General features: G+C 42.7%; 1 protein-coding gene across 19 annotated transcripts in view; it reads right to left on the reverse strand.

Annotated features, from left to right (window-relative positions):
* RBFOX1 (RNA binding fox-1 homolog 1) overlaps positions 1–15,561 on the reverse strand; it is a 1,991,091-nt gene that overhangs the window by 1,123,766 nt on the left and 851,764 nt on the right. For 16 of the 19 annotated variants that reach the window (XM_078074844.1, XM_078074845.1, XM_078074837.1 and 13 more), the window contains one exon: positions 5,631–5,693. The exons of 2 other annotated variants lie outside the window; for them this stretch is intronic. In XM_078074844.1, the coding sequence (XP_077930970.1) occupies positions 5,631–5,693 (63 nt within the window). Of the gene's footprint in view, positions 1–5,472; positions 5,596–5,630; positions 5,694–15,561 lie in introns of those variants that run through there. One more of the 19 variants, XM_078074858.1, reaches the window with a different exon arrangement.

Raw genomic sequence — 15,561 nt, forward strand, 5'->3', positions numbered from 1 at the left:
AAGTGAAGAGATTTAGCAGAAATCCCAGGTCATTGTTTTCCTTAGGTCATTCTATTGGGAACTAATGAATAGGATGAATACAAAGATTTCACCTCTCAGGTGCTCCGGTAGAAGAGGCTGCAGGTGAAACCTGCTTTCATTTCCTCTGATTCTGTAATGCAACCCATAGGTGTGATATTGATACCAAACTGTATCAATATCAGTTATTAATACAGCAAACAGAAAGTGGCATATCAGTACTGTACTAGTCCCAGACCTACTTAGCATATTCATTTTCTTGTCCAGAAGATAATGAGTTCATTTTTGCCCACAGTTGGGGGCTGGGGAGGAGCCACTGCTAGTCATAACTCAACACCCTCTGCCTTGCTTAGGTAATGATGCTTCCCTTCAACCTTTTCTTTTGTGGCCTCATTTCTATCTTTCTTGTTTATTCACTGAATTCCAAGTCAGAAGGGGTCTTAGTTACAGACTATTCTAGTTCAATTCCTTATTACTGTTATTATTTGATGAAAAAAATCAAGTCAGATTGGTCAGTGTGTCAAGGATCACATGGTCAATTCCCCGAGCCAGGATATGAGCCTGACTCTCTTGACTTTTCAAAGACTGATCTAGATTGGGAGGTATGGCAAGGGAGGGCTGTGAGGGGTTATGGATGACAAAAGAATGATTTCAAAACACACAGAGTGATCATCATTCACAGATGTAAGCCACACAACTCAATAATTCATTATATAAATATATAAATATATAAATATAAATATATATATATGCACTTGCCACTTTTGTGGGTGTCGGGGATAAAGCAGCAAGCAAGAGAGACACACATCATGCCTTCAGAGTCCCTCCAGTCCAGTGGAGGAAGCAGATAATGCACAAGCAATAAATACAATAATGAAAGCACGTGAGGAGTGCTATGGAAGATTTAAACTGGGTGAAATTATAGAGAATAATGAGGCGGGTAGTGGGGTGCCACTTTAGGCATGTCTCTTTGTTATCCACGGTCCTGAAATGCTGCAATCGTACACACCTTCCTTGTAACTTTCATTCCTTTTTTGTCCCTCTGTTCAACAATAAGGGAGCAAAAGAAAATATTCTTTTTTTATTTATCTGCCTATACTCTCTCATGCTTCACAGTCTTGTATAGTCATTAAATCCAAAAGATCCCCTGAGTTCCTAGTCCTGGTCTAGAAGAGGGGAGTTAGGGAGAGCAGGAAGGATTTTACAGAGCTTGCTATGCAGCAGCTTGAGAGAGACAAGAGATACACATATGGAATGTGTGAACACAGATACCTGGTGCTGGGTGGCAGGTGGTCAAGTGTCAGAGCAAATGGGAAGGTCAAATGAGGGCATCGTTTTGTGTGTCCTCTACACTGTGAGACTCTCAATCAAATGGCATGAAACCCACCCTAGGCCTGGCCATGATTTAAATTAATGCTCTTATATTGCTCCTGGTCTTGCTCCCCCTCCCTCCTGTATTCAGCTGATGGCTGACCTCTCCCATTTCCAGCCAATCTGCTGACTTTTAACTGGAAAGAACTCTACTTCCCTAGAGACAGTCATTGTTTTTTCTCTTTCTATTCACCTTACACTGTTCTACTCTTTGCCTGCTCCACAGAGTCTAGGCTTGGTATTTTCTTTATCCTACAAGAGGAATCAAGGAATTAAAGTACACATTTCATCAGGAGAGTCTTTAACAGAGATATATACTGAAGTGTAGACTAAGAATAAGGAAGGGTTACTCCTGCTGATAAGACCACAGCTAACATATTTTGGAATCAGGAAGTAAATGCATTTGGAAGTCAAGAGATCAGCATGTTTGGTTAGAATAGAACGTATCTAGGCATTCTCAGAGAGAAGGCAGTGTTGAAAGGAACCAGCTAACTGAAAAAGTAACTAGATGATATTCATGTTTCAGGAACAGCAGTCCTCCACCATGTAGCATGGAATCCAGGGGACGGTGGCTCTAGGCTAAGGAAGCCTTCACTGCCATTTGAGGAAGGAGCACCTGGAGTGATATGCCAACAGAGGGAATGCAAATGGGGCTTTTGGCAGGCCCAGGCCTCCCTCCTCTCGTGGTGGTGGATGAAGATCAAGACACAGTCAGTGGTGACTGAAGCTTGGGACTGGGTTACCTGGGGAGAGCATGGTGTCCAGAGGGGAGTGAGCAGGGTGTGGTCTGATTTTAGCGTCAGGCGTGTGGAGTCAGAAGCGACAGCCAGAAGTAAGTGCAGACATACCGCAGCCTGTGCCGCACAGGACAGTGGAATTCAGTGATAGATGTGGGGTGTGCTATTCTAGGCCCATCTAGGCCTTGACAAAGCAGATGTCATAGCTTTGAACAAGAATTAGAGTAGTGAGTAGAAGACAAAAGACAGCCATCGTGGAGATCCAGACCAGTCTACTGTCTAATGTCAATTCTGTTTCTCCCACACACATAACGCTTTCATCAGAAGGTGAGATGCAGCCATCTATCTATTCTTCCCCCCCATCCCTCCATGTGCTCACCTGTCACTATGTCCAGCAAGTACTGTCTACCATGGCCAGGACTTCAGTAGAGGTTGCGGATATAATCAGAGGTTATATACTGTCTAATGACCAGAATATGACTGACACCAACCAGTTAGAATGAGCATATGCCGTAGTACTGGAGGACCATTAACTCTCTCGTTCTGGTTCAAGAGTTCACGTAGGGGAATAACGCATATGGAATTGCAGGGAATGAAGATGCTTAGGGGCTTGGGACACTAGCAGTTTACCGAACTGGTAAACTACACTGGTATATACCAGCTGAGCACCAGCCTGGATGCAAGGATGGAAAATTCAGAACTGGCCCTTGTATTCACGGGGCCTCCAGTCTAGAGCTGCCCCACCATGTGGTAGATTATTACTAGCCACGTGACACTGTTTAAATTTAAATTAACTGAAAATAAACAAAATTATAAACTTAGTTCCTTGGTGGCAGCAGCTGCATTTCAAGTGCTCAGTGGCCCTATCTGGCTAGTGGTTACCATACTGGACAACACAGAGGAAGAATACTCCTATCATGACAGAAAGTTGTGTTGGGGAGCACTGGACAAAAGAAAAAGGCAAACATTAAATTAATCTTTGGTCAATTCATTAATAAATTATAATTCTGATACAGCATGCCAGGGAAGTATAATCTGATAGAAGATAGAGATCTAAGGAAGGCTTCCACTGGACCTTAAATTTAAAAGTGGTAAGAAATTACTCTGAGGCTGAAGTTCAACCAAGGACCCTACTACCGCCAGCCTCCTGTAGGTTTTGTTTGTGCATACAGATCACAAAGGAATGTGGAGAGCGAAAATCCTACACAGCTATCAGTTTGCACGAGCTAACTCAGTATCATGTACATCAGCCAAAAGACATCAATGCAAATGGAACATTCTGGAAAAGATTTAACAATGAAAGATAACCAGACTTTGGAAGTAGTAAAGGGACACTGATTTTCTAAAGCCAACAGAGACATCAAAACCCTGACATAGACCAAGGTAGGACAGCCACATCAGCGCAGGCACGATGTTAGGTGTGTGTACATTCTAAATGCAGAGCTGTTGCTCTCAGTCAAATCCCATGAGGAGAAGTTTCCTAACCAGCAATGTACCATGCATGTAATTGGTGAGGAGAACCCAAGACCCAGGCCAATGTGGACTTCAGGTCACCCGCTTTCCTGATAACCAAGCAAACTCCTAGAACTCGATCTTGATTCAAGGGGAAGTGACCTCACGGTCCTGGACGTTGACTGAGGTTCACTGCTCCAGTGAAGCTCTGATCACAAGGAAAGCACCGAAATCTATTAGGTACACAGAAATTGGGCAGCCATTCTAAATATCCCCAGTGAGGAGTTTTTCCATTTCTTCCCTTTTTATTTATTTTTTTTTAATTATCAGGTATCTACACAGTGGTATGGAGCAGCAAATTAATAATTTTTTCCTCTTTAGACTGCAATCGTAGATATGGAAATACCATATCCAAAGACAAATTAACATGAGCTCCTTACAACACTATAGTAATTATCTCAGGGACCAGAGCCTCCCCTAGGTTAGAAATTTCAGCCCCAATCCAGGGTTGGAACATGGATTCCTTTCTGAGAAGCAGTAATTTGTATCATGTTGAGAAGGTTGAGAGAAAGGTGGGAAGGTCGCACATAATCTGAAAACCCATCCTTGAAGCCTTCCTCCCTCCAACCCTACCCTGCCTGCTCCAGCACCACAAAGGCATCTACAAGAAGGATACTGCTTGAAACAGAAAAAGATAAAGTAACATGCATATTTAACTTTACACCAAATAGATCTGAACAGACTTCATGCCAAACAGCCCCTCCTTTCCACTTACAAAACCTCGCAGTTTTTAGAAAATGCTGTAGCCTGAACTTCAAAGGCATTGAAAGATAGATGTGGCATGTAGGGAATTAGACACGAAATTTCCTTTATTATTGGGAACAAAAGCTGTGGGTCTAATCTCCTGTGTGATACACGCTTTAGCTGATCAGGGTTACACTAAGTCACTCTGATGTAGCAAACAGTGAATACACCATCTTTTTTATTTCTTTCTGTCTCCTCCTTCTTCTACCATTCACATATGCAAATTCTGTAGCCAAAAGGGGAGTCATGCAGTACCACTGAGGGCAAAGAATTCCCTTTGATCAGCCTCTTCCAGGCCTGGAGTCCCCCAGCCTCGGATTCTACCTGCCCCTTTATGATTTTTGATGCACCAATTATATTCCACCAATCTCAGAAGTAGGACATGTTAAAAAATTCGGAAACCTTACAAAGGGAAGCTACGTCTTGGGAAAAAAAATATTTCCTTTAGTTAAACTTTTAAAACTTGGATACTTATTGTTAAATTATTACAGACTGATTCATAAAACAAGTTGTTTGCTGACAGAACTGCTGCAGAAGAGAGCGGATGTCCGAGATTTTTACAGAGGGGTTCGTGTACCAACACCACCACCTCAAATGCTAGTGTATCATAAAAAATAAGAGTCGGGGAAATCGGAGAAAATACTGCTGGCTTCACCAAAAATCAAGTCCTTGCACACAATGAGAAAGGCAGACAGCGGAAAAGTGCTTACTTGCTAAAAACAAATTAAATTTCTGAAATTTCTGAAATGTACCCCAGCATCTTAAAGTACCGAATTTCTTTTTCTGCAGTAATTTTTATATGGTAGTAATGTATTCTGGCCCAAAATGAATTGTTCTTAAATGCCTCAAGAAATAGGTGGTCTCACTAACTGATCTGTTTTTGCTGGCATTTCCTTCTGCTTTGCAGGGTCATGCAACTGGGAGAGAGGGACAAGATATCTCCTAATGAGAAAAGCTTAGGGAACAAAAGGACAACAAAAGCACATTTCATTTTAACCCCCAGCCAGTAGTGGTAGGGTTAACACCGACACACACACACACATTTCCTGTGTTCCTTGTGGGGGTTCTGCCTAGCAAACCCTCCCCTCACCTCTGAATCCAATGCAGTAGTGCAGAAAAGAAAGACACAGGCAGGCAGCACAGTGTTTGTGGGGACTTCAGGCCTGCTGAAGAGAACTTTTCATCTCGAACACGATCAAAGAAATAGATGTATTTATGGAATGAAGGTTCAAAAGTGGTCGCACTTACTGAATGCTGAGTCCGATCAAGGAAGGTATAAGTGCCACTGGCATGAGTTCTGTGAGCAGTCTCCTAGGGAAGAAGAGAGGGGAAGACTTTAGGATGGAGAAATGTATTCTTGTATGGTGCCTTTACCTTTTTTGTCATAGTCACATCTGGCTAACCTCTAAAATAGGCTCTTGATACTGTGAATTGGACAATGACGGTGGTGGTGGTGATGATGATGGTGAAAATGATTAAGATCAAGTCTTTCAACATATTTTCATTTAATTCTTTCACACTGCAATAGGAAGGTGTTACAATTTTCTCTATTTCAGAAGAGGAAACCAAGGCTCAGATAGCTCAAGTAAGTTACACAAAATACGCATGTAGGTAGGAGAGCCTGGATTTGAAGTTGGCAATTGGACATCAAAGTTTATAATCACTCTGCTACACTGTTGCCTGACACAGTGAGCTCTATGCCACAGGATGTTTTCAAGGAAAGATGAGAAGCCAGTCTTTCAGAGATATTATTGTGGATTTTCCTGCATGGAGTTAGGTGAAATGAAATAAACTCTATCTTTTCAACTCTAGAACTCTGGGATTCTATAACACTCAATCCCATGATGGCTAACATTCAAAGTGACTCCACTTTGCAATGAATAAAACTGTGATATAAGGTGTCCCGTCAATAATCAATTTCATAAACATGGCTATCATCACCCTATCAGGAGTAAGATCCACGTTCATTGATATTTAAATAAACCAAATATCACACAAACTGCAAAGGGCCATTACAATCTCATGTATTTCAGTGAGTTGGGGGAGAGGTCATCTCCAACCAGAAAGATTTACTTAATAGATCTGAAAGGGTTACATGGCACCCTATATTCAAGAGAGTTGATCCTGACTCTTTCGCCCTCTGGGAGACACATAAGTAGCAGAGATGGGATTAATTCTCAGGGTTCTAGAATATTCATCTAGTGCTCTATTTACTCCTCTCAAGTAGTGACACAACGTATACCCAGGTTCAATGTAACTCACAAGTTTAAGAGCTTAATTATAAACATTATTCACAGATATATGTTTGGAAAATATGCTCCCTTTCTTAATATCTTAATGTGATGGACTTTTTTATTTATTTATTTTTTAAAATTTATTTATTTGACAGAGAGCGAGCACAAGCAGGGGGAGCAGCAAGCAGAGGCAGAGGGAGAAGCAGGCTCCCCGCTGAGCAGGGAGCCCGATGAGGGACACGACCCGGGGACTCCAGAATCATGACCTGAGCTGAAGGCAGACGCTTTAACGACTGAGCCACCCAAGCGCCCGATGGACTTTCTTTTTCAAATCTTCATATTTGCTGAGGCCACTGACATCTGAGAACACTGAGTGGTTTCAAAATACTGGAAGAAGAGATATGTATCTGGAGAAGACTGCAGGTATATACAGCTATGAAGTGGTGAGGATGATGGTGACAGTGGTCATTTATCTGTCCTTTCTTCCTTTCTTTCATTCATCCATACTATCCCAGTCATCCAAGGCTCTGCTACCTATTAGCTTTGTGACCATGATCGAGTCACTTAGCTTTTCTTTGTCTTAGCTTCCTTATCTATAAAATGAGAACAAATATACTACCTACCTCAACAGATTGAGGTAAATATTAAAAGTTAAGATTTGGGGGCGCCTGGTGGCTCAGATGGCTAAGTGTCTGTCTTTGGCTCAGGTCATGATCCCAGAGTCCTGGGATCAAGCCCCACATCGGGCTCCTGGCTCAGCGGGGAGCCTGCTTCTCCCTCTCCCTCTGCCTCTCCCCCTGCTCATGCTCTCTCTCTCTCTACCTCTGGGTCTCAAATGAATAAATAAAATCTTAAAAAAAATAAAAATTAAAAAAAATAAAAGTTAATATTTGTAAGGCACTTAGCATTGTGCCTGGCACAGAGTCAGTGCTGTTTAAGAGCTGTTTATTATTATTATTGAAATATATACATTTTATTAGTTTCATGTGTACAACATAGTGATTCAACAATTATATACATTATTAAATGCTCAGCACAGTAAATGTAGTTACCACCTGTCACCATACAAAGTTATTATGATACCATAGACTATATTCCCTATGATGTACTTTTCATCCCCATGACTTACTCATTTTATAACTGGAAGTTTGTATAAAAGTTCATTATTATTTATTAAGCCCCTTTTTATGCCAAGCACTGTCCTCTTGGTGCCTACAGTCCATGGGCGCTAAGTCAGGAATGTCGGGGAAGACTTTGCCAAGGAAGTGGCAATGGAGCTGAGATCTTCACACTGAGAATAATGTAACCACATGAAGTGAAAGAACAGGATTTGGGAAATGGAGGTAGGAACAGTTAGGAAATGAAGAGTCAAAGTATATAGTTATCTTCTATAAATTCATAGAATGCCTCAGTTGGAGAATTATCTGTGTCTTAATAATAATAAAAACATTAATGATTATAATAGAAAAATAGTAGTAGTAATAGTTTTATTGAACCCATAGTATACCCAGGCTTTGTATCAAAATATGCATGCATCTTCTTATTTATGAAAAATGGTGATAGCTTCTATCATCAAGTTCAACCTTCTTAACCCTTGCCCCTCCCTCCTCCAGTCACTTCCTCCTTCCCTTCATACACTCACCAACATACTCTAGGATCCAGCTAAAATGAACTACTTTAAAGACATAAGTCCACCCAAGTGTGAACTTCTCTCTGTTGCTTTCATTGATTTGTCCAGCTGGACTGAATTTTTTCCAGAGGCCCTGTGGTCTTTCACACACCCTTCTTTCTGAAAAGAATCATACACTCTAACCTACTGTAGAGTTGACCTGCTAAGGCTGTGAACTCCTAAAGGACAAGGACAATGTTTTATTCAACTTGGTAGCCTCATCTTCTGGCACAGTGCCCAGCCACTTAGCAGAAGCTCACACTGAACAGCATATAAGCAGTGATTCCCCATTCGCCCAAAGTGGTACACCTCCAAGGAAGGGCACTGACCTTCATTCCAGAGGGAGATTCTCCCTAAGCAAGTGAGAAAAATCTAAGATGCTCTCTAGAGTTCCAGAAGAGTTATGTATGTTAAAACAAAACAAAACAGAACAAAACAAAACAAAGATTGTCCTGACTTTGCAATTAATTACTCTTGCAAACTACCTAAAGAGCAGTTCGTGACCAGGGAGAATCTTGGGCCCAGTGGAACTGGGTGGAATGTTCATCATACTGAGACTATGCTGGAGCCAAAAGGCTGCAAGTGAACGAAACGTGAAAAGGACATCAGAACAAAGTCAGGCAGAACAGAGGTGAAAGCTCACTTTCTGCATTAGCTGCCCTCACCTCTGCACTCATCAGAATGGACGCACAAAATAGCGAACCAATTACTTCCAAAACACTGGAGTTGATGACCCCTGGGCAGGCAGCGTGCAGTTTAACATTCTCACTCCATAAATAGGGCTGGATACTGCAGTGTTTCCACTCCTACAGACTGCCACGTAGCGGCATCCTTACCTGGATGACCACAATGAACTGTGGAGATCACCTTCTGGCTCCAGGCTTGCACCTCTCATCCCTCCACAGGGCAGGTGCAAGAATCTTTACAGAATGTGACTGTGACTATATTACTTGATTGTTTAAACCCTGCACTGATTCCATTCAGGACAAAGCCTGTATCTTGAGACAACCTGATATCCTGCAAGTTGTGCTTCTGGCTACAGCTCCAGCTTTATTCATTTATTACCCTCCCTCTGGACCCCTAGTGTACCAGCCCCAGGGACCTTCCAGTTCTGGATCACACCTTACTCGCCAACTGCCACAGGGATGTGTAAATGCTGCATCTTCAGCCTGGGATGCTCTTCAAACCCATTAATTCCCATTCATCGTGACTTTCTTATGGAAACCCCTACTACATGGTCTCAAGAGCCCTTCCTTCATAGCACACATCACAGCTGTCACGGAACAGTTACAAATGATTTGATTCACATCTGCCTGTCTCCACTACGTTAGCTCCATGAGGGCAGGGACTGCTTCTATCCTGCTCATCATTTTAACTCCAGCTCTGACCACAATGTTGTGGATATGAAGGCATTCAATATATATTTGCCAAAGGAAGGATAGATGGAAGGGAGGAGGGGTGGAAAGAAGTCTTCCTCACCCTGTTGCTAACTTTAGACATGCTTTGGCTGACTACACAGCTTCTCTGAGTTATTCCCCTCCCCCCTACCCCACCTCTGCCTAGGATAGATACAGAAATCATGTCTGGAGTATAAGATCCTGGCTCCACTAGGGCTGTGTTCAATAGGGATGAAACCTCACCTGATCTCAGGTCAATTTTCTCCCAGGAATTTGGAGGGCACTCTTCAGTTTTTGCTAGTTCCTAGAACTGAGAACTCAGTAATTGCAGGGTCACCATTCTCTGCCATGTGTTCAGCGAGAAGAAGAGAAGGAGTCAGGCTCTGGAGCAAGAAGAATGGACCAGAGAAAAGAATAGGCAAGACTGGAGAGGCCATGGGAGGGAGATTTCTGGGTAGGGCTGAGACTTACTCCTATACTGTGTAATATATATCCCCATTTTTTGAGCTACTTTGAGTGGGCTTCTGTTACTTGCCAATAGAAGAGCCACAGGTAAGATACTGATCTCAAAGGATGGTATCTCACCCGGCTAGGGGGATTCTCCACCAGCCCTTCATTCAGATTAGCAAGCTGTATCTTAATCAGATTGCGAGTGGGTCCACGCTCTCCAACCGTACCCAGGTGTCTGAAGTTTAACTGTCCTTGAAAGGGGTGTGAAGCTGCTTCAAGCACAGAGTAATGCAGCTAGTACCATATGGACTTATTATGTGCAATTTGGCAATGATGCGGCGTGGAGAAGCTAGTACTGATCACACCTGGCATGGGAGGAGAGCGAGCCAAAGTGGGGAGTACACTGCAGTTTCCTTAGGTTGAAGATAGAGACCCTCCCCAAGGGAATCCAGTGACTCTCAGCCATGTAACACAAGGCTGCTGCCCAAAGCCTGCTACTGCAGGTGGATGACTGGATCAGCCACACTTGGTCATGCAAACAATTCAGGGCCCCTATTCTGAGCTTGAGACTGAGAACCGGTATGTCATTTTACTGTCAATGTGTGGTTTACTTCCTAGGGAGAGCCATGGGTTAAAGACCATCTCCCATTGTGATCACACATAAATAAACATTCTACGCAGCAAGGACAGCAGGGGATACTTTGAAAGTTGATTGTCCCATATCATCTTTTTGCATCCTACCCCATCCCTTCAGATGCTTAGTCTCTGTGTTGAGTATCCCCAAAATATTGTTTTCTTCCCCCTGTATTTGTTAAATGTAAGTGACTGAGCTGAACAAGAACAAAATCCAAAAGCCAGTAGTTCTAAACTGAAATTGAATGTCCCATGCCCTCTCATATCACTAGCTGGTCCCATGCCTGAGATTCTGTTCCTTCTTTGTCTGCTCAGTAACCATGTACCTATTTCTCATGTCCCCGGGGAGCCCTCACCAGGCACAATGAAAAGCTCCCTCTTCCCCACACTCAGAACTCCACACTCACAATGGTCTCTATGTCTGTCCTTTCCAACGGATTTACAGTCCTCAGCACCTTAAAGCCCTAGGCTGTGCTTTATCTTATTTATAAGTGACAGTATTATATAGATTTTGGACAGAGAATTGGGTTCAAATTAATTCTCCCATTCATTAAGCTATGTAACTTTGGGCAAGCTGCTCAACCTCTCTGAGCCTCAGTTTTCTTCTCTATCAATTGGGGATAATAATGCCCTCCTCAGAGGATTGGTATGAAGACTGCACAATGTAATTATCTGGCATTGCTACTCAACAAATGTTTATCACACCAGATATCCAAGAATGATGCCTACTTGGTCAACAACAGTCTTTCCAATAAAAAAAAAAAAAGTCTTAATGTACTTGGCAAAATTTTGCCAAAGGATAAGATTATCCAGAAGACAGTGATAGCAGAGTCCAGGTATACCAGCAAGCCAACATAGCACGTGCACATAGTAAGTGCTCAATAAGATTTCTGAAAATAAAGAACTAATGAGGCCCTTCCCTTAATGATGAAACACAACTGTAGCTCTTTCAAGGCTTGTATTTGACTTGTCATGCTGTCTAAATGCAATAAACATCAATTAGCCTGCCTTGCTACATTTAATTTGGCTGTACTCACCTGTCCAGCAGGGGCTCAGGTAAAGTATCTGTGACTTCTCCCTGGGAAGCTTCTTCCCAGTCTCCCTCCCTAGGGAAGCAAACTTCTACTCAAAGCTCCAGGGACCTTCGAAAGACTAACGATATTACACCCCACATGCCACCCTCCTTTGAGGCTTATTGTTGGTGTGTTTAATTTCCTGTCTTGGCCTTACAGGAGATTTCTAATGTTTGGGCTGTAGGGTATGTTCTGATTAAAAATAATCCTCCCAATTACGGGCTGGCATGAGCCTCCCATCACACACACTCTGCCACCAGTCTCTGCTTCCCTGTCAGCAGTAATTGTGTCTGCAGTGCCTAACTGTAAATGAAAACCCAAGGGGCAAGTTTGGGTCCCTGGTTCCCGGGCCGCACTGGATCTTTTAATTTGCACTGTCTGTCAAAAAGATGCTGCTATGTGTACTCCAAAGAAATCCTGAGACTCTCAGATTCAAGGCTAGAAGGAGCAAAGGTACCACAGCCTTCCTGGAGAAATTGTATTTGAACCCGCCAGAGATAACAGGGTGAGTGTAAGGCAACAGGGCTCTTTTTATTCCGCTCCAAACTTTAGCTACACCCGGTATAAAAAGGGAAGCTGAACTCTAGGGAAATTTCAAGATGTATTTATATTATTTTCTCTACCAAGTACATGAGACAGGACATTGAAGTCAAAGTATGCAATAACAACTCTGTGAAAGGAAATATACATGAGACCTGATTATTTTAATTTAAATAAAATTAAAACTTTCTGGGTGTCGAGTGAGGGGAAAGAGGTCTGTGCTTTCAGCTAGGAAATATCATCAATTCCTTCTTGTACAGCAGAGAGATCACCCTATAGCCAGGCCCACACTAGACACTTAAAATATGGTGTTGAGTCAAAAAGTGTGACTTGGAGACAGTATTGAGCAAAGTTCTGTGTTAGGAGTAATGAAGGGGAGGATACTTTTGGTGCACCTCTATACGCCACATCTCTTTTTCTAAGGATGGCACCTGACCGGGAATGCACCTGGTCCTAATCATATTCACCTTGTTTCTCCCTGAACGGATGATAGGAAGCAGAGATACCCGACCCTCAGATGAACATTAAGGGCCCTATCTCAGGAAGACAATGTGCCGCTATGTCCATCTGTAGGCATGAGTTTGCACAGTGATGCAGAATGAGGGCCAAGGGCACCTTCTGAGAGCAGCTACAATGGACAAGGAGAAAGCACAGCAGAGCAAGTCCATCTGTGCAAAGCGCGGTGAATAGAGTGAAAGCAGAGAGAAGCAGAGGAGCCCACACAGAATGGAAGGGAGAGAGTTTGCACAGCTTGTCACCTGGGTTCCAGAAGCATTTATATTTCTTATGCCACCACTCCCAATGCCCTGCTGAACATCTTACACTGAGGATAAATACGAGATTCCAGTGTGTCTTTCCAAGAAAGTGTGCCTTGGCTAGCCTAGCTTTGGTGGGTTTCTGTTATTTACAGAATACGTTTTGGTGACTGAGTTATCCAGGTGAGACCTATGCAGGACCACTCGGGCAAGCTGTTCAAGCCCAGGCAACTGTGCCGATGAAGACTGCCATGCGGATCAGACACTGGCAAACTATGGACCATAAGTCAGATCCAACACATGGCCTGTTTTTGCAAATAAAGTTTTATCTGGACACAGCCACTCTCATTCATCTATGTATTATCTATGGCCATATTCATGTGACAACAACAGAGCTGAGTAGTTGTCATAGACTTTATGGCTTAGAGACCCCAAAATATTTATTACTTGGCCCTTTATAGAAAGACTGCCACCCCTGGATATATGTGGCTTACATAGATTCCCACACAGATTCACGAAGATCTAAATAAATAAATACATAAATAACAATAATAAAAATCATAACTGTTATGATCACTATCCAATACTGAGCATCTACTATGTACCGGGCATTTTACTTACAAAATCCCCTGTGGGCATGATATCCATTATTTCCCTTTTGATATGATGAACTAGGCATTGAAGAATCTGAAAGAATTTGCCCCAGGTCTTACCATGAGTAATCAGCAAAGGCAGCATCTAAATCTAAGTAAGTCTAAAGATCATACTTTCAACCAATATTTGGTACACCTGTCATTTTTTAAAAATGGAGATATTGTCTAGTTTGGCTTTTTTTGGTGGGGCCCTCGGACTCATTTCTAGCAGGAGGAGAGAAAGTGTGACCACCAACTTCAAAAAGCAGCTTCCCCGAAATAGTTTCCTTTACCAATCCTACTGTGAGCCCAGAGAATTTCACATTTCCACCACTTAAAGAGAGGATTTTTTTGTGGCCTGTGATGTTTCCTTAGAGGTACAGGGGTCAGGGCAAAGTAAATCAGGGAGAGGAAAGATTTCTAATTCCTGCAGACAGATTCTTAGGTTGAATGATAAAAGACGGGCAGAAATGGATAGGAATCACTGGCTGATTACTGGTGTTGCACAAAACTGTTTGGGAGACAAAAATCCTCCTTCCCATCATGGCAAAATGGCCAGTGAGTTCTTTCCACCAAGAGGAATGAGGCTTCTCAGCAAATGCTCATGAGTTCACATGAACTGAGTTTATCCAAATGCATCAGTGTCTGAAGCTGGCCTGATACAAACTTGGTATCAAGGAGACCGAAGGATCTCATCCATGTAGAAACCATGAAAACTTCTCACATAAAGAACTCAGGATGGAAAGAGAGGACCAACCACTGCAGAAATCTGAGACAGAAAGCTATGCTGCTTCAAGTGCAAGGAAAGTGGTAAGGGAGAGAGCTCAGTGTCACCCGCAACGCACCAGGCTCCAGCAGCAGGGCCTGAAGAGAAAGGAGACCACCCCCCTTGTGGTTTCTACCCCGTGTGGTTTCCACTCTCATCTCAAATATTGCTTCTTTAGCAGAGCCTCCCAGATCCCTCTCCGCAGCAAATCTAGGACATGATCCTTCTCCTCATATTTATCTCAGTTATAACTATACAGCAAAACATCACCATTTGATTAGTATCTGCCTCTCCTGCTGAACTCCATGACTGAATACTCATGAGGACGCAGACACCAAGGGTTTCGTTCCCCACCAAATGCTCTATACCTAACAGAGTACATGGAACAAACTGGTGCTCATTAAATATTTGCGGAATAGACGAGCAATGGCTAATTCTAGAACAAAACTACATTTTCCTCCAGCATCCCCAGGATCTCCAATGTGAGACCCAGGGGTGTGCATCACTAACCAGCCTGCCCTGAAAGTTCTTTTTTTAAGCCTGACTTCCCTATCTACCCAGCTTCTTATAAGTCAGTCGGAGGACAGTCACAATATTTTAAGAGACCAGTGTATGCATAAAGGAAGAACTTTGACCTTGAGAGTCATCCCCACTGGGGTACAAACCCCAGCTTCAGCACTTCCTAGTTGTGTGACCTTGAGTAAATTACCTTACGTCTCTGGGCCTCAATTCTCTCGTGTATGGGGTGGAAATGAAAATTACTCTTTGCAGATTCTTACAATGATTAAATGAGATTACACGGGAAGAGGGCTTGCGGTATGGCTACAGTGGGTGTTTTAATAGCTGCACCAACTTTAATCATATTGAAGTCCACCTCCCAAGGTGAGGCCTTGAGACACAAGTAAAAGTAATGGAGAATCCTGTGATTTTAAAGGAACTCACTAAGTATGTATTGGAGACAGAGACATATGTATGTAAGTGCATATAAATAAAGACAATAAAAATGGCAAGAGAATAAGAATAATAAAGA

Source organism: Halichoerus grypus, chromosome 6 (assembly GCF_964656455.1).
Source record: "Halichoerus grypus chromosome 6, mHalGry1.hap1.1, whole genome shotgun sequence".
In the NCBI taxonomy this organism is placed as follows: Eukaryota; Metazoa; Chordata; class Mammalia; order Carnivora; family Phocidae; genus Halichoerus; species Halichoerus grypus.